Raw genomic sequence first — 23,342 nt, forward strand, 5'->3', positions numbered from 1 at the left:
ATATGGACCAAAGAGAAAGGCCTGCCGGGAACGAAACAGACATCAGCAAAGTGATTGCCCCTAAAACACCCTCCTTGGCCAAGGGGAGACGGCTCTTGAGGGTCATGGCTGTGTGGAAAAGTGAGGGTGGATTGGATGGGAATAGTGGGCGACGCGCTGCTGTAAGTAACATCAGTCAGGGTGAGTCAAGGGAACTGGGCTGCTTCATCTGCGGCATTCCCATCACGCCAGTGGTCGGGAGGTGCTCGTGACTGTGTCGTGCGGTCGGTGAATGGGATTTGGGATCAGATATTTCGGTGGCGATGTGGCTCTGGTTCCTCCCTTGCAGGGTCTGCAGCTCGGACTGTGGTTCAACACTTCCATGTCGCCTACGTTCGGAGCATTTCACAGCAAGATACAAACTAGTAGGTGAGGAGGATTTGATAATAATGACAAATTAGAGCTACTTGGGCTTATTCGCTATATGCCACACAAGCAGTCTCACGAGGTTGCGCTGTAATGAATTTGGTCAAAGGCTCCTTAATGAAATTGTGGCAACACAGTGACACATATTGATTAGAATTTAAATCCTATGACATTGATAACAACCTTTTGAATCAATTATTCAAATTGACATAACATATTTTGTAAACACAACTCATATTTACATGCAAGTGAGAAAAATCGAGTTGGGTCTATTCAATATTTGGAAATAGAGTTGAGTTCACTATATATGAGGAAAGTCAGGTCGGGTTTACTAAATATTTGGGGAAAATGGAGTTGATTTACTATATATTTACGAAAAACCGAATTGGGTTTCCCAAATATTTGGGAATAATCAAATTGGGTTTACCAAATACTTTATTAAAAATATTTGTTTTACTAAAGGAAACATAGCAAACATTTTTACAAGCCTAAACTTACTTGAATTGTGTCAATTTCAATCATTTACTCTCTGTGTATTCCATCTATTCAATAGTATTACGTCTCACTTTATTGACACAATATAATCTTTTCTTATCACCTCAATAAAATCCCATTTCTCCTTTTTTATTTTTTTTCCTTTTAAGTAGCATTCTAATAAAAAAAAACCCCACAAACCTTTTCGGAGTGATTACAAGCCTGCAGGCCATGAGCAACACAGGACATTTCATTTGGCGACCTGACATCTGCTTCAGCATGAAGGGAAAGATTGTGAAGATCATATGTTTATAGATACCAATCGCTTCATATTGCATTTACAGCACTGACTTAAAAAAAAAAAAAAAAATCGAACACACACACACACACACACACACACACACACACACACACACACACACACACACACACAAAATATGACTAAATAAAAAGGAGAGAAATGAAATACTAAATAACTTTATTACAGTTGATACTTTATCCAGTAGCCCTCTTCCAACAAAAAATAGTAATTACAAACAAAATATTACATTTATCCCCCTAAACATTGTTTCTTAATTTCTTTTATACATTTTAAATCACTTTTATCTTCAGTAATGAATAGCTTTTTATCTTCTGTAAGCTGTGTGACAATCAGCTTCTTTTCTTTTTGCACAATCTATACAGTTTAATACAGGTTAATACAGGTCTCTGGACCGGGGAAGAAGAGTAAAGCAGGAAGATCCCACAGTGACGGGAAAGAAGAAAAGAAAGAAAATACTGATCATACAGACTGTACAGAGACGTATAGCTGTGCCCACCCCCCCCGCCCACCCCGCTTCACCGCCCCAGGATCGGCCAATCACAACGATTCCTCGTCAGGGCGTCGGCCAATCCCAGTACAATCATTATGATCTGGCAAATCAATTGTCCCTGAAAACACGAGACAAGGTTTATAAAAAGAAATCAAATAAATAAAATATATATATTTTTAACTGGCTCTCGTCCTGTCCACTACGGATATCATTCAGTTAATTGAAAGGAATAAAATGGAGTAAAACACTGGAATTTAAGATTTTATATATATACATACATATATATATATATATATATATATATATATATATATATATATATATATATATATATATATATATAAATATATATATATATATATATATATATATATTTTTTTTTTTGTGCAACTTATGAACGTGATGGACACAGCGAACAGCCCCGAGCGTCTTTCACAGTTCAAACTAATGTCGGATGAAATATATTTGGGCTGATTGTACGGGGAGTACAACTCAGTACTGTTCTATATTACATCAGGGTGTAGATTAATTCTTATTTGTCAGAACCGACATCCATATTTGGCCTGGAGGGGGCGGAGGGGCTATCGAAAGTGGAATGCATCAAGTTTCCATCGTCAACCACCGAAACATCAGCATAACTTTAACAATGGCAAAAAGCAGATAAAACTCAAGTTCAAATGACGGTTAAAAAAAAAAAAAAAAAAAAAAAAAAAAATCTGAGTTTCTCTGAAAAATAAAAGACAATTCCGTTGCCGTGCTTCACAATTGTTGCCACGAAATGTAAGCGCAACTGCAACAACTAAGCAACACTAACGTAGCGCTTCGTTGAAGCCTTTTGCGAACGCCAAACATCCCCCCACCCCACCCCCACACCACCCCCACCAGCGGTAAAAATGTCTTTGAAATATCCATTTAGTAGACGTCCATACCTCTCCGACTCCTAAATATACAATATTAACACATTCCTCTGTACATATCACTTTTAAACATCATAAAATCTGTCATTTTTGCGGGTCTCGTCACAGAACCTCCACCTGGACACCCACCCAAACCCTCCTCCTTTAACGATGTATCTTTTCATCCTTCTTTCACCTTTGCTGTAGAGCTCCCATTGGGGGAGGAGGAGGAGGAGGAGGAGGGAGGAGGAGAACGGGGAAGTCGCCATCCGGAACCTTCTTCTTCTTTTTTTTTTGTTTCATTTTTTTGTTTTCGTTTTTTTTTCGTTTTCGTTTTCGTTTTCTCCTTCGACGTTTCGCCGGAGGAGGCGAAGACCGAGCTGGAGCTCGGACAGACGAGAGCGGGCCGCGACACCGGAGGAGAGGCCGCAGGGGCAAGGCGGGGGAAACCGCGGCATCACCACCCATCCATCCATCCGTCAGGACATTCAGCGGTCATAAACCGAAGCGGGATCCGCAAACCCCCGCCCCCGGCGACCCCACGTCTTCATAACACAGAATCCCACTAATCAAATGTTTCAAAAATGTCAGCGTTTTGAACGGCTTAATGTAACTGAAACACGACACGTTGCAAGATGTTAACGGACGAGGTGTTCCCTGTCTCCTCCGATCCAAATGTCAACGCCTAGTTTCTGCATCCGTCGGCGCAGTGATGCAGCGAGACCGAGGGAATAAGCGCGTGTGTGTGTGTGTGCGTGCGTGCGTGTGTGTGTGTATCAGTCGAAGTTTACAAACGTCGTTGGCGCCCGACACAGGAAGTGCACCGGCCTGTGACAAAGCCCAGAGCTGTGTGACAATATGCCTGTTTGGAGGCGACATACACAAGCGATGACACCGGGAGCTAGAGGGATGGAACGGGGTCTGTGGAAAACCAGGCGGGAACCCCAAAAGCCCCCCCCCCCCCCCCCCCCCCAAGCGCGGGAATCCCGCTTTCTACGTCTATAGAGGCCGAGAAGGCCCTGGCGCCCGACTGGCAACGTCATCCGCCCTGCCGAATGTCCGACCGCTCCCGTCCGTGTTCCCGAAGCCGCTTCCCGCGTCATTATCACCGACTTCTATCTCCTCCCGCCCAATACTGCATGTTCACCAGCACGGTGTCACGCTACCTTACCGCTACCCCCCCGCGTGGCGGTTTCCTCTAATAAAAATAAAATAAAAAATAAAATCTAAAATCTCTAGTGCGAAGCCGACCGGGGCTTCTCGACGCAATTCTCAAATTTGGCACTGGGAGAGTTTTAACGTGACGTCTTTTAGTTGGGATTCTATTTCCCCTTAAACGTGCGCACGCGCACACACACACACACACACACACACACACACACACACACACACACACACACACACACACACACACACACACACACACACACACACACACACACACCATGAGCACTGACGCAGGCGAATCAAGTTGAGCCCGCGGTGAGATTGGTGAGACGGCACACTGCGCTTAAAAGAAAAAAAAAAAAAATTTGTTGAACTAAAATCTTGGACAACAACACTGCATAAACCGAGGGAGACTAAAATGCCAAGAAAATGTTAAGAAATAAAATAAAACTGGAGATGGTCCCGCAGGCTACGGCAAACCATATGACGGTGTTCAGCCTTGGGGTTTTGGGATTCCACAGTCCCCTGGTAGCAGGAGAAAACTAAACAAAACGGGGAGTGAATGAGGTCGACCGGTCGGAATATCGGAACATCTCTTTGTGTGTGTGTGTGTGTGTGTGTGTGTGTGTTTGCTTTATAAAACCCAATGGGCCCGATTTCCAAATTGACTATTTTTTGTTTGGTTTAGAAGTGCACCAGGAATATGGGTCCTCACTTACCAGGTGTGGGTGTGTGTGTGTGTGTGTGTGTGTGTGTGTGTGTGTGTGTGTGTGTGTGTGTGTGTGTGTGTGTGTGTGTGTGTGTGTGTGTGTGTGTGTGTGTGTGTGTGTGTGTGTGTGGTCTAGGTGTATGACAAGTGGGATCCATTGGAGATCTGGGAGGTGATGCTCGCGCTCCTGCTCATGCCCTGTTCACTTCTCCCCCCCGATGACGTCCTCCTCATAGCCTGTGGGCTGTTCCTCACCCCTCCTGGGCCTCCCCCGCTCCCCCTCTGGCTCCCCGCCGCAGGGTGGTGGAAGCTCCAGGGTGGTGGGCCCCCGGCCAGCATGGGGTGACCCCAGGGCTGCTGGGAGTTGGATGCCCCCTGGTGGAGATGACCATGGTGGCCTCCACCTCCTCCTCCACCGCCGCCGCCGCCTCCTCCTCCTCCTCCGCCGCCCCCTCCAACCATGCCTCCTCCTCCTCCTCCTCCTCCACCTCCTCCCCCTCCAGGCCAGTGGCCTCCCCCCTGTGCGCTGTGGCCCCCGCCGCCCCCGCCCCCCCAGCCTCCCTGCGACTCCGGGCCCAGGTTCGTCAGCACCATGTTGCTGAAGCCCAGCCTCATGGACTCCGAGTCGAAGGCTTCGATCTCTCGGGCCTGGCGCTCCAGCAGCGAGCGGATCCTCTCCAGGCGCTCGTTCTGCAGGGCGAGCATCTCCTCCTCGATCTGCGCAGAGAGGGGACAAAGCCGCGGTGAGGTTCGGGGGTTCTACAGAGACCAGCCGGGGTCCTTCAAGGGGTCCCGGGGAGTCTCCCAGCAAAATTTTTCATGGTTAAACATTGTTTTACTTATAAGACGTTACATCCATTAGAGCAGTGGTCTTCAACTGGGGGCTGGGCAGTTTTTTTATAAATGTCAAAAAATAATTTGTGAAAACTTCTTTTATAGAAAAATATTTATAAAAATAAATAAAAATATTGACTAAACTCCAACATTAACACTAGAACAGCTGCGTTGTTTTGTTTCAGTTATCGGCTGAAGGCGAGCCGATTCGCAGCTTCTGATGTTAAGGTGCATTCAAAAACCTACGACCCACGAACCTACGAGTACGAACTAGTGCATGGCTTCAATTAAAACACATGGGAAATGGTTTGTATTATTGTATTGGCATTAAACAGCATTTAAAACCCTATTTCAGATTTGTGAAAATGTTATTTTATTAGTGAAAACAAGAAAAAGATGGATTTCGCTGTATTGTAGTAGACCAATCACGTGCCGTATTAACGGAACTAAACTCTCGGAAATAAATCAAAATCTAAAATAAAATCACACAGGAACTGTAAGCGTCGCAACTGAGTATATTAACAGGTTAATAACGCGTTATAAATATGTTATTACAGGCCAGGCTTAAAATGCAACACTTAATTTGATAAAAAAAAATACATCTCAGGGGTTCCTGCTCTGTTTCTCTAGCCACCAAGGGGTCCTTAGGCTGACAAAGGTTGAAGACCCTGCATTACTACGATGATGATTATTTTGATCTCGGTTATCTCCCCAACTATAGTATAGATACTAAATCACCAGCAATAAAAAAATCTTCTCAGATTGGGGACCCAGAAATACAATTTTCTCAAATGGGGTCTGTTGCCTAATCCGCATCAAATTGAGGCTGCTTGGCGTAAAAGAGGCTGGGGATCACTGGCTTAAGAAAAACACCAGTTTTACTTTAAATATGGTGGATTCAGGCAGTAACTCCATTCCAAATCCACTCAAGCACGTACTTTCTGCTCCAGCAGAGCCCTCCGGAGCGAGACCCTCTGTTCGAGCTCCCTCCGCTCCTTGTCGTGCTGGGCGTCCGTCTGCATCTTGATCTTACTCTGGTAGGCATTGAGCAGCTCCAGCTCCTGCTGCAGCTGCATCCTCAGTACCTGACACTCCCCTTCCTGAGCCTCGTCCAACCGGAGCTGAGAAGGGGCAGGGCGGGCGGGGCCATTGGGGAAACAGGAGGTGGAGAAACAGGTTGAGATACGAGAAGACTCCAAAAGTTGGGGGTTGGGTGGGGTCTCGAGCCAACATTCGTTCTTCATGGGGGTTAACGTCAACTAAACGACGATAGGGTGCGGACAAAATAGGATCATTTCCAGGTTGACGCACAATCAAGTAAAACAATCAAGTCATTTATTTTCCATTTGTTTGTAAATACACAAGTCTTCTGGAAGTAAATATGAAAGGGGTCAATCTTCCTTCCTTTCCTGTCGGTGTGAAGATTACAAAGGAGTCCTGAGATATTAAAATAGTCCAAATCCCCTTCCATGAATTCAACGGCATCTGGTTATTTTGGCAATCACGCATGGATATATCGTACAGATGACTGTACCTGCGGACCTCTTTGCACAACCTTCATTCGCAATGCGTCCATTTTGAATTACCTGAAGAGTTCCAAAAACTGGGAGGTGCGCCCCCTCCCTCCAAATCACCGTGCGGTGCTGTCACGAGTGCCGCAATGCCGTCATTTATGGCGTGCGCACTAAACGACACCAGGGCTGCGGTGATTATTACCAGCCTCTAGTCTCATTGTCTATTAGTTTTGTGATCATATACACCGTCATCACCAACATCAGCCACAACATTAAAACCTCTGACAGGTGAAGTGAATAACATTGATCATCTTGTTCCAATGACACCTGTCAAGAGGTGGGATATATTAGGCAGCAAGTGTAATCAAAAGGTTGCTGGTTCGATCCCAGGCTCCTCCTGCTGGCATGCTGTAGTGTCCTTGAGCAAGACACTAAACCCCTAATTGCTCCTGATGGCTGCGTCCGTCGGTGTTTGAATAATTGTAAGTCGCTTTGGATAAAAGCTTCTGCTAAATGACTAAATGTAATGTAATGTAAAAGTGAACAGTCAGTTCTTGAAGTTGATGTGTTGGAAGCAGGAAAAATGGGCAAACGTAAGGATCTGAGACACTTTGACAAGGACCAAATTGTGATGACTAGACGACTGGGTCAGAGCATCTCCAAAACGGCAGGTGTTGTGGGGTGTTCCTGGTTTGCAGTGGTTAGTACCTACTAAAAGTGGTCCAAGGAAGGACAACCAGTGAACCGGCGACAGGGTCACAGACGCCCGGGGATCATTGATGCGTGTGGGGAGTGAAGTCTAACCTGTCTGGTCAGATCCCACAGAAGAGCTACTGTAGCACTAATTGGTGAAAAAGTTAATGCTGCTATGATAGAAAGGTGTCAGAACACAGTGCATCACAGCTTGCTGCGTATGAGGCTGTGTAGCCACAGACCGGTCAGAGTGTCCATGCTGACCCCTGTCCACCCCTGAAACCACCTACAATGAGCATGTGAGCGTCAGATCTGGACCATGGAGCAATGGAAGAAGGTGGCCTGGTCTGATGAATAATGTTTTCTTTTACATCATGTGGATGACTGGGTGCATTGTTTACCTGGGGAAGAGAAGGCACCAGGATACATTATGGGAAGAAGACAAGCCAGCGGAGACAGTGTGATGCTCTGGACAATGTTCTGCTGGGAAACCCTGGGTCCTGGCGTTCATGTGGATGTTGCTTTGACGCGTACCACCACGTGCCACCTAAACACTGTCTCAAACCAAGTGCACTCCTTTCATGGTAATGGTAATTCCCGATGGCAGTGGCCTCTTTCAGCAGGATAATGCATTTTTTTCAAGGAGTTTTCAAGCACTTCAGCACATTTTCAAGGTAGGGGCCATTTTCAAGGTAATGGCTATTCATCAGGGCTATTTTTTTGTCACGGTTGTAGCTTGAGTTTGTTGTGTTCATATCCAAATGTGACGACAGACCTGCCGAAGATAAACTCTGAAGATAAATCTCGATTCTGATTTTGGCGTCTTTACTCACAGCCTGCGTGGACAGCATGTCGTTGATGGAGTGGTCGTACTGCTCGGCCAGGATGGCCAGCTTCCTGGTCTGCTCCTCTTTCAGCCTCTTCAGCATGGCCTTGTGCTCCGACTTGGGTGTGCTCTCCATCAGGTGGTTCCTCAGAGCCTTGTACTGCCGCGTCTGGGTCTTACAGGTGTCCTGGAACTGTCTCTTGATCTGCAGCTCCTTGGACTGGTGCATAAGTAATAATAATGAGAGAGATTTGCAAAATGTGAGAGACGCTCTCCGCACACGACGTGGTCCGTGCACACGTGCCTTCCCCCACGCATTCTAGAACACTCATTCCCACTCCTTAAACAGGGTAACCTGGCGACCTCGGGTACCTTGAGGCTCTTGGGCTGCTGGCGGACCTCCATGACGTGCTTCCGCCTCAGCTCACGCTCCCTCCTCTTGTTGTACTCCAGCTGGTTGGTGAGCTCCGTCTGGTGCTGGGTTCGGATGAGCTCGGCCCGCGCCTTCTGGATCGTCCCCAGGTGCCGGAACTCCAGCTCCTGCATGGACTCGTGGTGCCTGAGCAGCATGGCGTGCTCCAGGTCCTTCTGGGTCTGCCGCTTGTTCAGCTCCTGCGCAGACGATCGTTCTGGCCTCAATGGACAGTTTGGAGTTAAGGGCATGAGTGTGTTTGTCTGTGTGTGTGTGTACCTCTCTGGCCAGGTCCTGCTCCACGTTGTGTCTGGCGATGAGGATCCTCCGTTTGAAGCGTCGACACTCCAGCTCCAGGTATTGCCGCTGCCTCCTCAGCAGGTTGGCCTCCTCCTCCGCCTGAGAGCCACAACACCACCACACAGTGACACTGGAACCTTCCCTCGTGGGGAACTTCACGTCTCTCGAGAAAATGTCGGCGATCGGCGAGGACAACGGACGCTGTTCTGGGACTGTTGTTCATACCATTCGATTGAATGAATTGATTGATGGATCATCTCCATCCGAACGTGTTGAGTTGCTACTTTGGCCCAAGAATAGTGGATTTCACGGCACCTTACAAAATGATAACTCTAGCCGCGTTTCCACCCAAATCACCCGGAACTTTTAGTCCCAGGAACTTTTTTTTTTAAGGAATTAAAAGGTTCCTTCCGCCCCTTGCTGTCCGCGTTACCAACGAAGTCTGATTGATTTTTTTTCCTCCCCAAAAAACCAAAAATATTTTAAATATTTGTACAAAATAAATATTCGTAAAAAAACCCACGATTTATGGTTTTGAGGCTACAGATTTGCGGCTGCAGATTTTTTATTTATTTTTATTTTTAAACGGCGGCTGAAATAAAATGCTGCAAGTACTCGACCAATCAGAAGAGTTCAGCGCAAGCCCCGCACCCAACGTGCCGGACTTTTGAAAAGCACGACCTCCCGAACCCTGGTTCCCTGAGGTGCAAACGCACAGAGTTCCTTTCAAACGTTCCCGAGTTGCTGGGGGAAAGTTCCTGCGGTGGAAACGCGGCTTCTGATGGATGTCTGTGGGTATTTTAACCGAACCAACTAAACACACGGAAACATCAAGAGTGGTATTTCATCACTGATCAAATGCCATAATTAACTCACTTCACCAGAGTCTATCCTGCATAGAAACTATAAAAATCAGATAAGACTACGACATTCCTGACCTGGAAGTGCTGGATGTTTTCTTTCTGCTTGGAGAGCCACTCCTGCTTCTCCTTCTTCGGTGTCGACTGGTTCTCACTCAATTCCTGGACACATCCGGGGGAGAACCATTTTACAGAGCCATAACTGAGTCCGGATGTGAGTCCCAATCATGTCCGGGTGCTTTTAACTAACTGAAATGGCCTTTCTCGCTTGGTTTAAAAAAAAACTGTCTCAGACTTGCCCTGGTCTTGGTTCAAATAATCTCATTTCCAGAAGGAAGATCAGAGCTAATCTAGGTCCAAGTGAAGGTTGAAATTAAGCCTGACCAGAGGCAGGTTTATCTTTGGATTAATGGACGTGGGGCCTCCAGGTCGACCTTGACAACAGAGGAAATGGATTATCTGGACTAAGACCAGCACCAAGACCAGACAGAAGGAGCCGACTAGTCCTTCATCACCTTGGTCCAGGACTTCCTAGTCTACAACGCATTCATCTTAAATCAAGCAACGTCTCAGAAAGGCCTTTTTTAAATTCTGGATTGATTTAATAGGAATAGCTCAGTCCGAATTTAGATTTAAACCCCGCCCGCGAAACCGCCCCTTAATATGGTTGATTGAACAAATGCTAAATTGAGTTTTTAATTATCAGATTGGTGTGTGTGTGTGTGTGTGTGTGTGTGTGTGTGTGTGTGTGTGTGTGTGTGTGTGCGCGTATGCCTTTTACCTCCTTGAGCTGCTCCTTGCGTAGCTTGTACTCCCGTTTCTGTGACTCCAGAAAGCTGCTGAGCTCCTTCTTCTGCTGCACCTGGATGTGCTGCTGGAACTTCTTCTCGTCGTTGGCAAACGTCTTCAACTGGACGCAACGCAGGCATAAAGTCACGGGGAGGTGTCACAGTTCACAAACATATATAATGAACTTAATTTAAAGAAAATACGAGTCGAGTGGCATTACTTATATGAGATTAAGTATATTCTCTGATTTATTATATATTATATATTCCGCGCTTTGAAAATGAACGTTCAACAACACGGAGATGGAAATGCGCGGAAATGATGTTACCGTCGGCAATTTATCATTTAGTTTATAACTTGTGTAGTGTGGTGCCAGTGTATTTCATCAGTCCATGTAATATGGTCATTTTCTTTTGTTTCGGCACATGTTCAGTTTGTCACCACAGGGTTCATTCTGGCATTACAGAATGACATTCAAGGACTTTCAAAAACTTCTGTGCCGTTTTTTTATTTTCAAAGACTTATTTACTTAAGACCTTATATAAGGAATTATATAAAATAATATATAAACAAATACATTTCCAATGTGATTTTCATTAAACTAAAATCTCAGGCTCATTGTTTATTAATTGGTATATATACTGTATAAATATCTACAAATAAAACGCTAATTGTAATTTATTATTAATCTCATTGCTCCACTGTTATACGTGTCTATATCCAACCATGCTGAATTAAATATAAATTTCCCCGGCATAATCAATGCCGTAAAAGCGATTCTGGAAAATGTTTATACGTTTTCAATGATCGCGCCACCCTCCAACAGGGGTGTGGTGGTGGTGGTGGTGGTGTGTCGCCATGACATACGTCTTTCTCCATGGCCGCCTGGTGTTTCTTCAGCAGCTTCTCCATCTCCTGGCTGAAGGCGTTCCTCTGGCTCTCCAGCTCCTTGTCCAGCCGCAGCCGGTGCTCGTCCATCTCGCCCTTCAGCTTGTTCTCCAGGGCCAGCAGGTGCTTCTGGTGCTGCCGCCGCATGCGCTTGTAGCCCGACATCTGCTCCCGCAGCTCCGAGTCCTGCTCGTGCTCCTGCATCTCGCGAGTCACCTGCGCAACGGGGACCCACAGTGAGTGGCTCCAGCTCTAGTCCATCAACGCGCGCGCACGCACGCACGCGCACACACACACTCCGGCTTTGCTACACTAACTGTTACGTTTGGGACCAGATTAATTCTTTGTGTCAACGACATGGGAACTATTCGAGAAGACTACGAAGGAAAAACAATTATTACAATTTCCATTCAACATTAATATTAGATTTTACATTTAATCACTGAGCCGACGCGTTTGTCCAAAGTGACTTCGATGGGAGGCTAGAGACAACCAAAGCATACGTGGACCACTGGAGCAACCTCAAATTTAAGTGTCCGAGCCTGTTTCTAAATTCAACCGGATACAAGAGCGAGATAGCGGTAAGATATCACAATAAAAAGTTGTGTTATTAGGTAAGTTGAAATATGATGAGTACTCATATGTTGTTCGTGCGATAAGACAATACAACAACTTAAAACTAATTAAGTCAACAACATTAATACTAATACCTTGGGGTTTTTATCAAAGGCAAAATTGTTGCAAAATAAGGTATATTCTCAAAACGGAAAAACATATATTATCATAGACAATTCATACCAAAAAAAACCCCCACCAATTGGAAATACATTCAACACCCTGTAGCTGTAAAGAATGCTACAACTTATTCCACCCAGCAGGTGATGGAGGGTGCTCTCACCAGCGAAGCTGTGCGTATGGTGGCAAAGTGCTCTCTGTTGCGGTAGTGCTTCTTAGGGGCCTGGGCTGGGGAGGGCTGGGGCTCGGAGGACTGGCTGCCGGCCGCCGCCGCCTCCTCCCCGCCCCCGCCGTAACTCTCCTCCTCTTCCTGCAGACACAGAGAAACGGTGCATCAGGGCCACATGGAGAGCAATCTGCATTTTTAAGGACCGGATCGAATATGTGGGAGCCCTGTGGGAACGCATGTTGTTACAGGCGCGACGCCAGACAGAACGGGGCTGGGTACAGATGCCTCGACTTTGGAACCTGTTAGAAGTTGATACATTCCTACGGGGCGATCTATTTTTCTTTATTTGAATTGGAGACGCTGAAAAATAATAGGTGTCTGACTATTTAGTTGGAAATAGGTTTTATTTTATATTCTATATTGCATAATTATTGTGGATCTAATATGAAAATTTCATTCAGTCAAAGTTCGGCAATATCACCGATGTCTGAGCGATTTGTGCTTACAACTGGTCTGACGCTGCTCTACATTCGCTCCTAAAGTTAGGAACAAATTCAATCTTGGCGGATCGCAAATTCCGTATTATTTTATGCGTACTATCAGATGTACATTCGGGAAGTGTTTTATGTGAATTTGAGTATTGCAGTCAGTACAGAAGGGGCTCCGGATGGATTATATAGAAATGACAATATATTTCAAATTGATTTCACGAAAATCAAATATCCATTTTTCAGTTTCGGCGACGAGAGGTGCCCCCACCGGCTTGAGGTGTATGACGGAGCTGTTGGACATGACGGTGTGGTCTCCCTCCATCAGGTCCAGCTCGCTGCGGCTGTCCTGGGCGGCCTCGTTCAGGCTGTTGACCGAGCTGCTCTGGGAGCTGGCGCTGATGGACATGCTGGGGATGGACTGGTTGCTGCCCACGCTGTTCACCGTCCCGGTCCGGCCCCCGCCCTGCTCCAGCTCCTGGACACACAGTGCAGAGACAGGAGGACGCCCGGAGAGAGAGAGAGAGAGAGAGAGAGAGAGAGAGAGAGAGCGAGAGAGAGAGAGAGAGAGCGAGCAACAGAGTGGCACAAAGACAGACATGCAGAGAAACACAAGAATGTTCATGGTGGGTTATTTACCAACCAAGGGGCCACTATTGAGGAAATTTCCCAATTTACAGGGAGCAGGGTTTTCTGGCCTTACCAAATGAAATTCAAGGACTTTCAAGTACCTTTTTAAGCACAATTCTCTTTGAATAGGATCCAAAACAAATATAATCAATTTTCAATGTGATCTTTATCAATTAAAATATAATAATCTTAGTCTCATTGTCTATTATTTATATAAGTATATCTATTATATACTGTATATCTATTATTAATCTCATTGTCATCTACTATTATAAGTGTCCTACCATTTCCAACCATGCCGGATTCAATTTGCATTTCCATGGCAAAATCTAGGTCGTCAAAGCCATTATGGAATTTTTTTTTAGGAAATTAAGATTTGAATAACAAAACCATAGGGGACCTTAAGTCAAGCACTTCAAGCATCTCAAGGACCTGCTCAGAACCATGACGGACTTTATCCAGTTCGTCCGGGAAAATGTAAATTTTTGGGGGTTGGCAAAAATGTATGCAAATTCAATAGATCTCGGTACTTAACTGTATGTTGAAATGAGAGCTGGTTTGAACAGACTTATTACTGGAACTCAAGCGTAAAAAAAAACTGATGATAAACTGTCATCCAGAGAAAGTGATGCTGCGTTTCACGGGAACTCGATCTGGAAAACTGGAATTTGTGACTAACGCGACTAACCTGGGCCCCGTGCATTGCTCCCTGCAGCTATATCTAGTTGTTTTTGGGGATATGCAGAATCACAGGTGCAGTGTTATCACGGGAAGTGATTTCATAGGACTCTTCCTTCATTGGTAGTTAAAATTTAAAAAACACACGTATAAGTTCAAATTGCATCACAAGTTTTGAGAAAAGCCGCTGCAAAATCAAGCCTTTTTGGAAACACCAATCACAAAAAAAACATAAAAAAACAAAATCTAAATCTAAATGCTTTCTTAATCATGAACAATCCTGTTAGGTCGTTTATTTTAGGACTCGACGACTAAATGCGTTCTTGATTTGTAAAAAAAAGCAGGAATGTTTTTTGATGAGCTGCGAGTTTAGCTGAGAAACATGACCTTGCGACGGTCCGAAAGATTTCCCATCTTACCGTGACCTGAAATAAGGAGTCTTTATGTTACGCTGAAACTGTATATATCCACCCCGCCTACAAACACACACGCAGACACAAGCCAAGACACACACACACACACACACACACACACACACACACACACACACACACACACACACACACACACACACACACACACACACACACACACACACACACACACACACACACACCTCATCTCCATCCTGAACCTCCGCCGTGGGCCCGTTGTGCGCCTCCTGGAAGAGGATCTTCTTCATCTTGCGGTACTGCAGGTTGTCCAACTCTCGCACCGCGTCCTTGGTCCGGAGGATCAGGTCCATCAACACCGAGTCCGGGCGCTCGCGCTGCAAGAAGGCGTGCTGCAGGAGAGGAAGAGAATGAAGGGCAAAACAACACAAGAACGGAGAAAATACACAACTTACTTCAGGTGTATTATAATCTTAATCTCATTGTCTATTATTCATATTAGTATTCATCTATAAATCCATTATTAATCTCATTGTCATCTACTATTGTAGCCTGGTTCATTCTGGCATTTAAAAAATGAAATTCAAGCACGTCAAGGACGAGGAGTTGTTTTTTTTCCCTAACATTCAACTCAAGTTATGTTGGATTTAAAAATACGCATAATATAGTTTATATACATATTTATGCGTTTGATACGCTTTAATCTTTTTTTTTTTCTTGTTTTGACTTTGCTTGGGTTTGCTTCATAGAGGCTTTCTTTGCTGTTTTTCCTCCAGCCAATCAGGGTACTCCTCTGATCCCAAGCTGGGGCCTATTCTGTCCAATAGGACACGAGCAATACAGGAGTGCAGAGTTCAGGAGAAAGGGAATCCTACAAAGAAGGCTTTTTTTTTTTTTTTAAGATGTAGAACATAAATTCATAAATAAATAACATAAATCCAAGGGCTTACATCATCATTTAGCAGACGCTTTTGTCCAAAGCGACTTACAATTACTCAAACAGGGACACTTCAGCACGCAACCAGGAGGAGCTAGACGATGGACTCTACCTCCTGATCTAATGCCCCGGTTTCAAGTACCTTTTCAAGCACTATTCTTTCATTGTCGAGGACCGATATAATGCATTTTCAATTATCTTTATTAAATCAAATATAATATAATCTTAATCTCATACATACACACACACTATGTATGTATGTCTATTGTAAAGGGAACGTTGAGGACACCTAGTGGTGAACTTTGGTACACGTAGGAACCTGAACGTTGAGGAGCAACATGCTGATGTTGATTCCGACGTGTTCTTGTCCTCAAAATGCATTTAGTATTGATTGTTAATTTGTGACGTAACATTATTTCATATTTTGCAATTGTAAAATAAGTAAGGCGTTAAGGACATGTTAGTTAGGTTCATGCTTACCTGATTATACCTAAATGCATTAAACCTATGCAACACGCAAAATGTATCTACATTTGTTTATTTTTCAGTTTCACACTTTGTCACATAAACAGACCCAGATGAAGCTACGAATTGTATCTGGATGTTGTTTGTGGGACAGAGTTTAGCTGACTGTATCACTAAGCTAAAGGCATACACTTAGCGAGGACAGTATCTATTACTAATCTCATTGTCATCTTCTACTATTATAAGCGTCTATTTCCAACCACCCTGGATTACATTTACATTTACCTGGCATCATCTGTGTTATAAAAGCGATTCTTATTTTTTCCCCATGGACTTTTCAAGGACTTCAACACAAAGGGGGCTATTTTCAAGGTATTCCAGCCATTTCTGAGAAGGAAATTGAAGCGCTTCAAGCACCTCAAGGACCCGGTCAGAACCCCGTCGACTGTATCCAGGCTTTGCCAGCGCAACGCCTTTTCGTTGTTCCAAACCCCTCTCCCATACCATCCCAGGGGGCAACTTCCATTAGTGAAAGAAAGACCATTAGCAGGCTTACTGACAGCTGCTCAGTTACTTAACGGCGGCTGAAGAAGTCAGTCCTCTGGAGTAATGACATCTGCGCTCCATCTACACGACTAAGCCTGCTTTTTGACCACTATGAACGGGTGCTGTGTATGTGTGCGTGTGCGTGTGTGTGTGTGTGCGAGTGCCAGGAAATTGAGGATTAGTCAATCAAAATAGAGCCTTAGGGCAGTAGAACAGGGAAACATCTGAGAGATTTAACACCAGAAGGTTTGACAATCACGGACACACAGGCTTTTTATATCAAAATTATTTTTGTGAACATTTTCTTTAAACGCATTTTAGACCAAAATAAATGATATTGAGTAAACTCCAACCATTAACACTAGAACGGCAGGGTTTTTTGGATTTCAGTAATAAGCTGAAGGCGAGCCCATTCACAGCTTCTAACGTTATCGTGCGTTCAAAAACCTTGGAATTCTTAGTGACATACTGTGTCTCGGTTAATAGGTTAATAAGGCCTTATAAATATGTTTTTGTACTCAGGGTTAAAATGCAACAGTTTTATTTGAAACCAAATCTAGGGGGTCCCTGCTCTGTATCTCTATCAACCAAGGGGTCCTGGGGTTGAAAAAGGATGAAGTCCTAGAACATGTGTGTATGTGTGTGTCTGTTTGTTCTTACGCCCAGCATATCGTCCGAGTGGGGCCTATCCTGGGGGATTTTCTGAAGGCAAGAATCAATAAAGTTTCTAAAATAATCCGTCCTGCAAAAGAATAAGGAAAAAAGGGGTAAGGACACAGGGGCGGGGGGGGTGGGGGGACACACACATTCACACAGCGTTGGTTAAAATCAACCCAAAGATGAAGCATCGCATAATGCCACAAGCCACAAAAGACACCGGGGGTGTATGTGGGTGGATATTACATTAGGCCAAACATCTGGGTTTTTAGAAAAAAAACATCCTCTAAAGGAGAACATTATTCCTAAAAACATATGATAGGTTTATATGAAAACATATATATTCATATGATATATGAAACAGTTGATCAAAGCGCAGAATTTTGTATAAGTTGTTTTCAGCAGGTTAACAGTGTGCACCTGTGTGTGTGTGTGTGTGTGTGTGTGTGTGTGTGTGTGTGTGTGTGTGTGTGTGTGTGTGTGTGTGTGTGTGTGTGTGTGTGTGCATGCCTCACCATTCACTGGACTGCAGTGTGGGGCTCTCGTTCTGCGCTATGTGGTATAAGGCACTCATTGCGTTCATATTGAACAATGGAGGCTTCCTCTCCGCTGGAAGAATGGGGATGAAAGCAGTTAAGTACGACAGTAACTCAGGAGTAACTCAGAGCCCTCCGTTATGAAAAGGCATAAAGACTTTGTGAGGACTCCAAACCGCGGCAGATTTCGGTTATCCAAGCTCGAGCCCTTGCCAAAGTACCTCCAAAAAGACGTGTCTAAGAATCCTTAAAAAAAAAAAAAAAAAAACTTTTCCAGCCATGAAACAAAGATTTGGTTGACTTTCCATTTGTAGGTTAGAATCGTCTCCAAAGGCTATGAAACAGGATTGCCCGTATTCTGTACAAGAAAATTCCGTTCACATCAACAGCATGCGGCAGAGTGGTTATGAGCAATTTCAAGCTTTCAAGAAAAAAACCAAATCCAAACATTGTTCCGTGTGTTCAGAAGATGCACAAGACTAGTTCAGCTATAAAATAGTCTTATATAAAATATAAAATAGAATAGACTATAAATGCGTGTAAAGATTATACCCCATTTTAACAACAAAATCTTCTAGCATCTGTTATATTGTTGAGTTAACGAAGGCTAAATAAGCTTAAAAAAACAGCCCTGTCCTCACAGTCAGCAGTGCAGCCACAGGGATCCAGACAGCGCACACTAACCTAACTCTATACAGGTGATTCCTAAGGACCAGACATCCACCTTCCCGTCGTATTGGCCCTCGTCCATTGCCAGAATCACTTCGGGGGCCATCCTGGGGAGAGGACAAACAACAACAACAACATAATCAACACTCAAGTTAACTAAAATAAAGATATGGCAACATGCAATAAACCTGTTGATAATCAATCAATCAATCAATATGAACCTAAAAAGTAACAAAAAAAAACTACAAAGAAGACCTAAAACAAATAAACAAGAAGAAATTGGCAATGTACATAAACCTAAACACCTAACTAGAAGATGGATACGATTTGCCATTTACAGTAAACCAGAAAAATTAAAAACAATCAATGTGGTAATAAACAATAAACGTTGTCATATTAAATTTAAACCAATACATGAAAAAATTAAAAATAAAAATAAATCTAAAATGTAAACAGTAAACTAGAGAAAAATCTGCAATCAACAGTTAACCTAGAAGTTAACTAGACACTAAGGAAATTCTCCAATATATTATTAAGCTAAAAATGTACAATAACAATAATAAACATAGCTGCGGGCAGCAATACACAGGGTCCAGTATCAACACCAATTACAGATTTCCGAGTTCCCATGGAACGCAGCACCAGCTTGCGCTGTCGCTCCTCTTTACATCAGCATTACTTCTAAAACGAGTCCCAATTTTCCGCTGAACACAGCATCGGCTCACGCACGGTGAGTCCGGGTGACACGCAGAATTACTAATACCAGCTGATCCACTTGTTGCGTGTAAGCGCGTCATCCCAACAATGAGAATTTGTCTGTCCACTACCTTTAGTGCACAGAGTCCTGTCTCACGGTGTCTCTGTGGAAGGAAATCACTCCGTGTGGCAGTTCCCAACAACACGGTTCCACTCAAACGTACTGAACACCGCATGTCGCCCAGAGACATTTCATCAACTTTTTAAACTTTTGGGACTAAAATAAAACAGACGCGATTAGGACCCGTTGCTCTGGAGCTGCAAGCGAACGCCATGTGCGAGGTCACAAACACGGAATATGTTTAATAAATAAAGAATCTTATCTGTTTTTTGACGAATTTCGACTCCTACAGTTACCGTTTCCTACAGTTTTTTCTGAAAAGTCCCGCCGACGTCGAAACACGCGCACGCGCACACACACACACACACACACACACAAAACAGAAAGTATCGCAAATGAGTAAAAGTGGAGTCTATCTATTGCGTAATGTCAGGACAAAAAGCGCCGACACCCCAATGTCCGTAATAGAAAAGCTTCCTTCCTTCCAGAATAATAAAGTGTGCAATATGACCTCACCAATATGGCGTCCCCACAAAGGAGTTGGCAGGTGAGGCAATGGAGGCAGAGCCAAAATCTGCCAGTTTGACCTGCCCGGGCTCAGTGAGCAGGATGTTTCCAGCCTTTACGTCCCTGCGGGGCAGAGACAGGGAGCATTTCAGAAAACCCTGCGTTGGAGTTGTTTGTTCGATGATGTCAAAGCGTTTTTGATCACAGGAGAGACGGCGAATCCCTCACCTGTGGATCATGTTGTGGGAATGCAGGTAGGCCAGTCCCTGCAGAGCACCGTGCGTGATGGCGGCAATTTCTATTTCTTGTAAGGGTTTTTTATGAACTAGATGAGGGGGGAAAAAAAAATTACATATTTGATTAAGAACTAACACCAGTTTTAAAAGTGCCGTCCAAACCAATATTTATGTGACCGACACCAGTGATAAGAAATGAATGAAAAGTTCTATTTACTCAAACAACAATTGGTTCACTTTTTCCAATGGATGCCTGTGTTACCAAGAAAACTAGTCAAAGTGTACAAAATACAAATCGAATAAAAAGCTTCCGAATCTGAAATGGAGTATGAAATGCTATTGAGGCTTTTTATTATAATCTAGTCCAGGATTGATTACCATAAGTACAGTAGTGATTTTTTTATCTGGACCTGGTCTTAAATGTGTAGAAAAAAAACCCACAACTGTGAAATTCCCCTGTTCTCTGTTTTCACAAATCTGAAATTGGGTTGTACATGGTTTTTAATATCAATACAATAATACAAACCATTCAGCATGCTTAGTGAAGTCCAGCCCTGCACCAGTTACATACAGTATAGGTCTGTCAGGGACACAGTATGTTACTGAAAATTCTGAGGTTTTTGAGCGTTACTCAAAAATATGAGCTTTTTGAACGCATCATCAAGTCAGAAGTTGCGAATCAGCCCTTTCAGCTGATTACTGAAATAAAATAAAAACGCCACTGTTCTAGTGTTAATGGTTGGAGTTTACTCAATATTACTTACTCTCTAAAATACATAAAAAAAAAAAAAAAATAAAAAAAAATTCACAAAAACTATTTCGACATAAAATAAAAAGTAATCGCCGGACCCCCTGCAGTACCACCCCCAGTTGCCCTATAACCATGTCTCGGCCAAACCCATCCGGTTCCAGTGGGCCCTTCTTCGTAACGCCAAAATTTATTCCTACGGCAGCAGGTCCCAGTCGGTCAGCCGCTGTTGACACTGGATTGGTGAAATGTGTGGTGTTGTAGAAAGCTCAAAAGGGTAAAAAAACCCCAAAACAACGGCTCACCTTCCAGAAGATCAGAAGCTGAGCCCAGGCAGTACTCCATCACCAGCTACACAGAGCACAGAAAGAAAGAAAGGCAGCACGGGCATGAGATCTCCAAGGTCTACACGTCGCTCAACTTTCATGATTCAATGTCACATGTGAGGAATTTGTGTTTAAATATAACATTTCAGCTCATGGCTAACAAGCAGGAAAACGTTGTACGGAGAAAATCAACAACCGGGTAGTTACGCACCACTATGTTACAAGGTAAACAAACCAAAACTGAACAGCCAAAACACCCAAACAGATAAAAGTGAGGGGTGTTTTGACCCTAATAACTTTTTCCCCGTTATTAAAACAAACAGGAACAGTTATGTTATGCTATTCCGCTTTAAGAGGCACTATAACTGACAAATCAAAATCGAGACTACTCATTTGTTATGAGGTATAAGAGGGATGGAATACATCAAGTGGCACGGAAGCCGACAGTCGAGTGGGCGTGACCTGCCTGCGCTTGCGTGGGAACGGGGGGGGGGGGGGGTGAGGCCTTACCCAGGCGGTGTGCTCACGAAGGTAGCAGCCCTTGTATTCTATACTGTTCGGGTGGCGGATCCTCTGGAGGAACTTCACCTCCTTGATGATATCCTGCCATTTCTGTGAGGGAGAGGCAGACTTTATCACATTTCAATCGGGACAAAAGACCGACATCAACCCCCCCCCCCCCCCCTCGGTCGCCGCCGCGTGTCCGACCAAACGAGAGGCGTCGTGTCGTATGTGTGTCTTTGGCAGCGCGACGGATTATTTTAACGGTGTGAAAACGTATTAGGTATAATCTGATTACAGGCTAATCTGAAAACCATGAGTGGAGTCGGCCTGTGGCCGAGCAGTCAGCGCTGGGAAGCGGCCGAATGACCTTGGGCCTGTGTTTGCCAGCGCCTCTGAGTGTGTGAGCGTGTGTGAGCGTGTGAGCGTGTGTGAGTGTGTGAGCGTGTGCCTGTTTTTGGAGTAGATACTAAAACTGTAACGGCTTAGCAGTCAGCCAGCTCCGGTCTGTCCTGCACAATCAATCCTATTCACAAGGAATTTAAAGGGGACGACTACGTCTGTGACACGGGAAAGGAGTCACACTGACAATTTCATATAGAGATCAGAGTCACATTTAGGAGTTTTGGCAACCACTCCGACTGTGATTCCATTTTCTTTTGAAGTGTGTCGGTTTAAAGAGCCGGAGGTAATTCACAGAGCAGGCAGTCCTCTACAAACGTATTCAACTGTTCCTCGAGGTGAAACTTGAGCTCCGCTGCGAGGGCTTTCTCTAGTCTCCGTGACCAAAGTGACGTCGGTCCTCCACCAAAAAAAGTGGAGCAACCGCTGTGTTGTCGCGCGGTGTCGGAGCCCCACCTCGTTGGATTGTTTCCCGCTGTACGACATCTTCTTGATGGCCACCACCTCGTTGGTGCGCACATCCCGTGCCTGAGGGGGGGGGGGGGGGGGGGGGAATAAAAAATAAAAACAAAATAAAAAATAAAAAAATAAATAAAAACACAGAAAACAATAATGTTCTTCCACACGTCTTCTTACATGTCTTTCTTTCTTGGATGAGGATGGAGTTAAGGGTGGAGAATGATCTTTTGAGGACAAAGGGCTACAAAACTCACAAAGTAGACGGCGCCAAAGCTGCCGTGGCCGATCTCTCTGAGGTCGGAGAACAGTTTCTCCGGGTCGTCCTTAAAGAAAAGCTCAGCCACCCCCGGGTCCTTGAGGCTGCCCGCCCGCACAGAGGAAGGCATCCTGCGGGCCTGTAGTGCCCGATCACCCGCCGGAGGGGGTACGGGACTATCTGGGTGCTGAGCCGCGGCAAAACGGCGGGAGATTCATCTGCCAAAATGGACGGGCCTACGGAGCCAGGACATGGGAGCACCTACAAAAAGCAGGAAGAGTCGACAGAAATTGGGCAAAGTCGTTACTAGAGGGAGCGTGGGCCGGGTCATTTAGACGCCTCTCATCAAGGGACACACTGGGCTAAGCTGACAAATACAAAAAATAAAAAGGGCCGACAATTCCGGATGATCTAAGGAGAGAGCAACCATTAAGACATTTTTTGATGTGGTCACCGACAGTTAGGGTCATTAGTGACGAAGGACAGAAGACAAAAAAAAGAAGGTACGGGAGACGGCAAAGTCAACAATTGTCAGGTTTGGCTGTGTGAGATCAGCTTTGTTTTGTTTGATTCATATTAAATGTAAATCGCTATTCGAGGTTTGTTTCC

The 23,342-nt window shown here is 44.6% G+C and overlaps 1 protein-coding gene across 1 annotated transcript; it reads right to left on the reverse strand.

The window, feature by feature from the left end:
* Positions 1–3,622: 3,622 nt before the first annotated feature.
* On the reverse strand, positions 3,623–22,863 carry LOC307239721 (serine/threonine-protein kinase TAO1-like; the record flags this gene model as incomplete). Its single annotated transcript, XM_080013256.1, has 20 exons — positions 3,623–5,180; positions 6,236–6,418; positions 8,338–8,550; positions 8,703–8,942; positions 9,022–9,141; positions 9,981–10,064; positions 10,684–10,812; positions 11,559–11,795; positions 12,478–12,624; positions 13,243–13,449; positions 14,896–15,063; positions 17,280–17,361; positions 17,792–17,885; positions 18,497–18,588; positions 19,815–19,928; positions 20,034–20,130; positions 21,095–21,140; positions 21,626–21,727; positions 22,475–22,546; positions 22,732–22,863. 20 exons carry the CDS (start codon positions 22,861–22,863, stop codon positions 4,596–4,598), a joined length of 3,144 nt encoding a protein of 1,047 aa, XP_079869382.1. The 3' UTR covers positions 3,623–4,595.
* Between the last annotated feature and the right edge of the window lie 479 nt (positions 22,864–23,342).

Source organism: Zeus faber, assembly GCF_960531495.2.
Source record: "Zeus faber genome assembly, chromosome: 14".
Classification (NCBI taxonomy): Eukaryota; Metazoa; Chordata; class Actinopteri; order Zeiformes; family Zeidae; genus Zeus; species Zeus faber.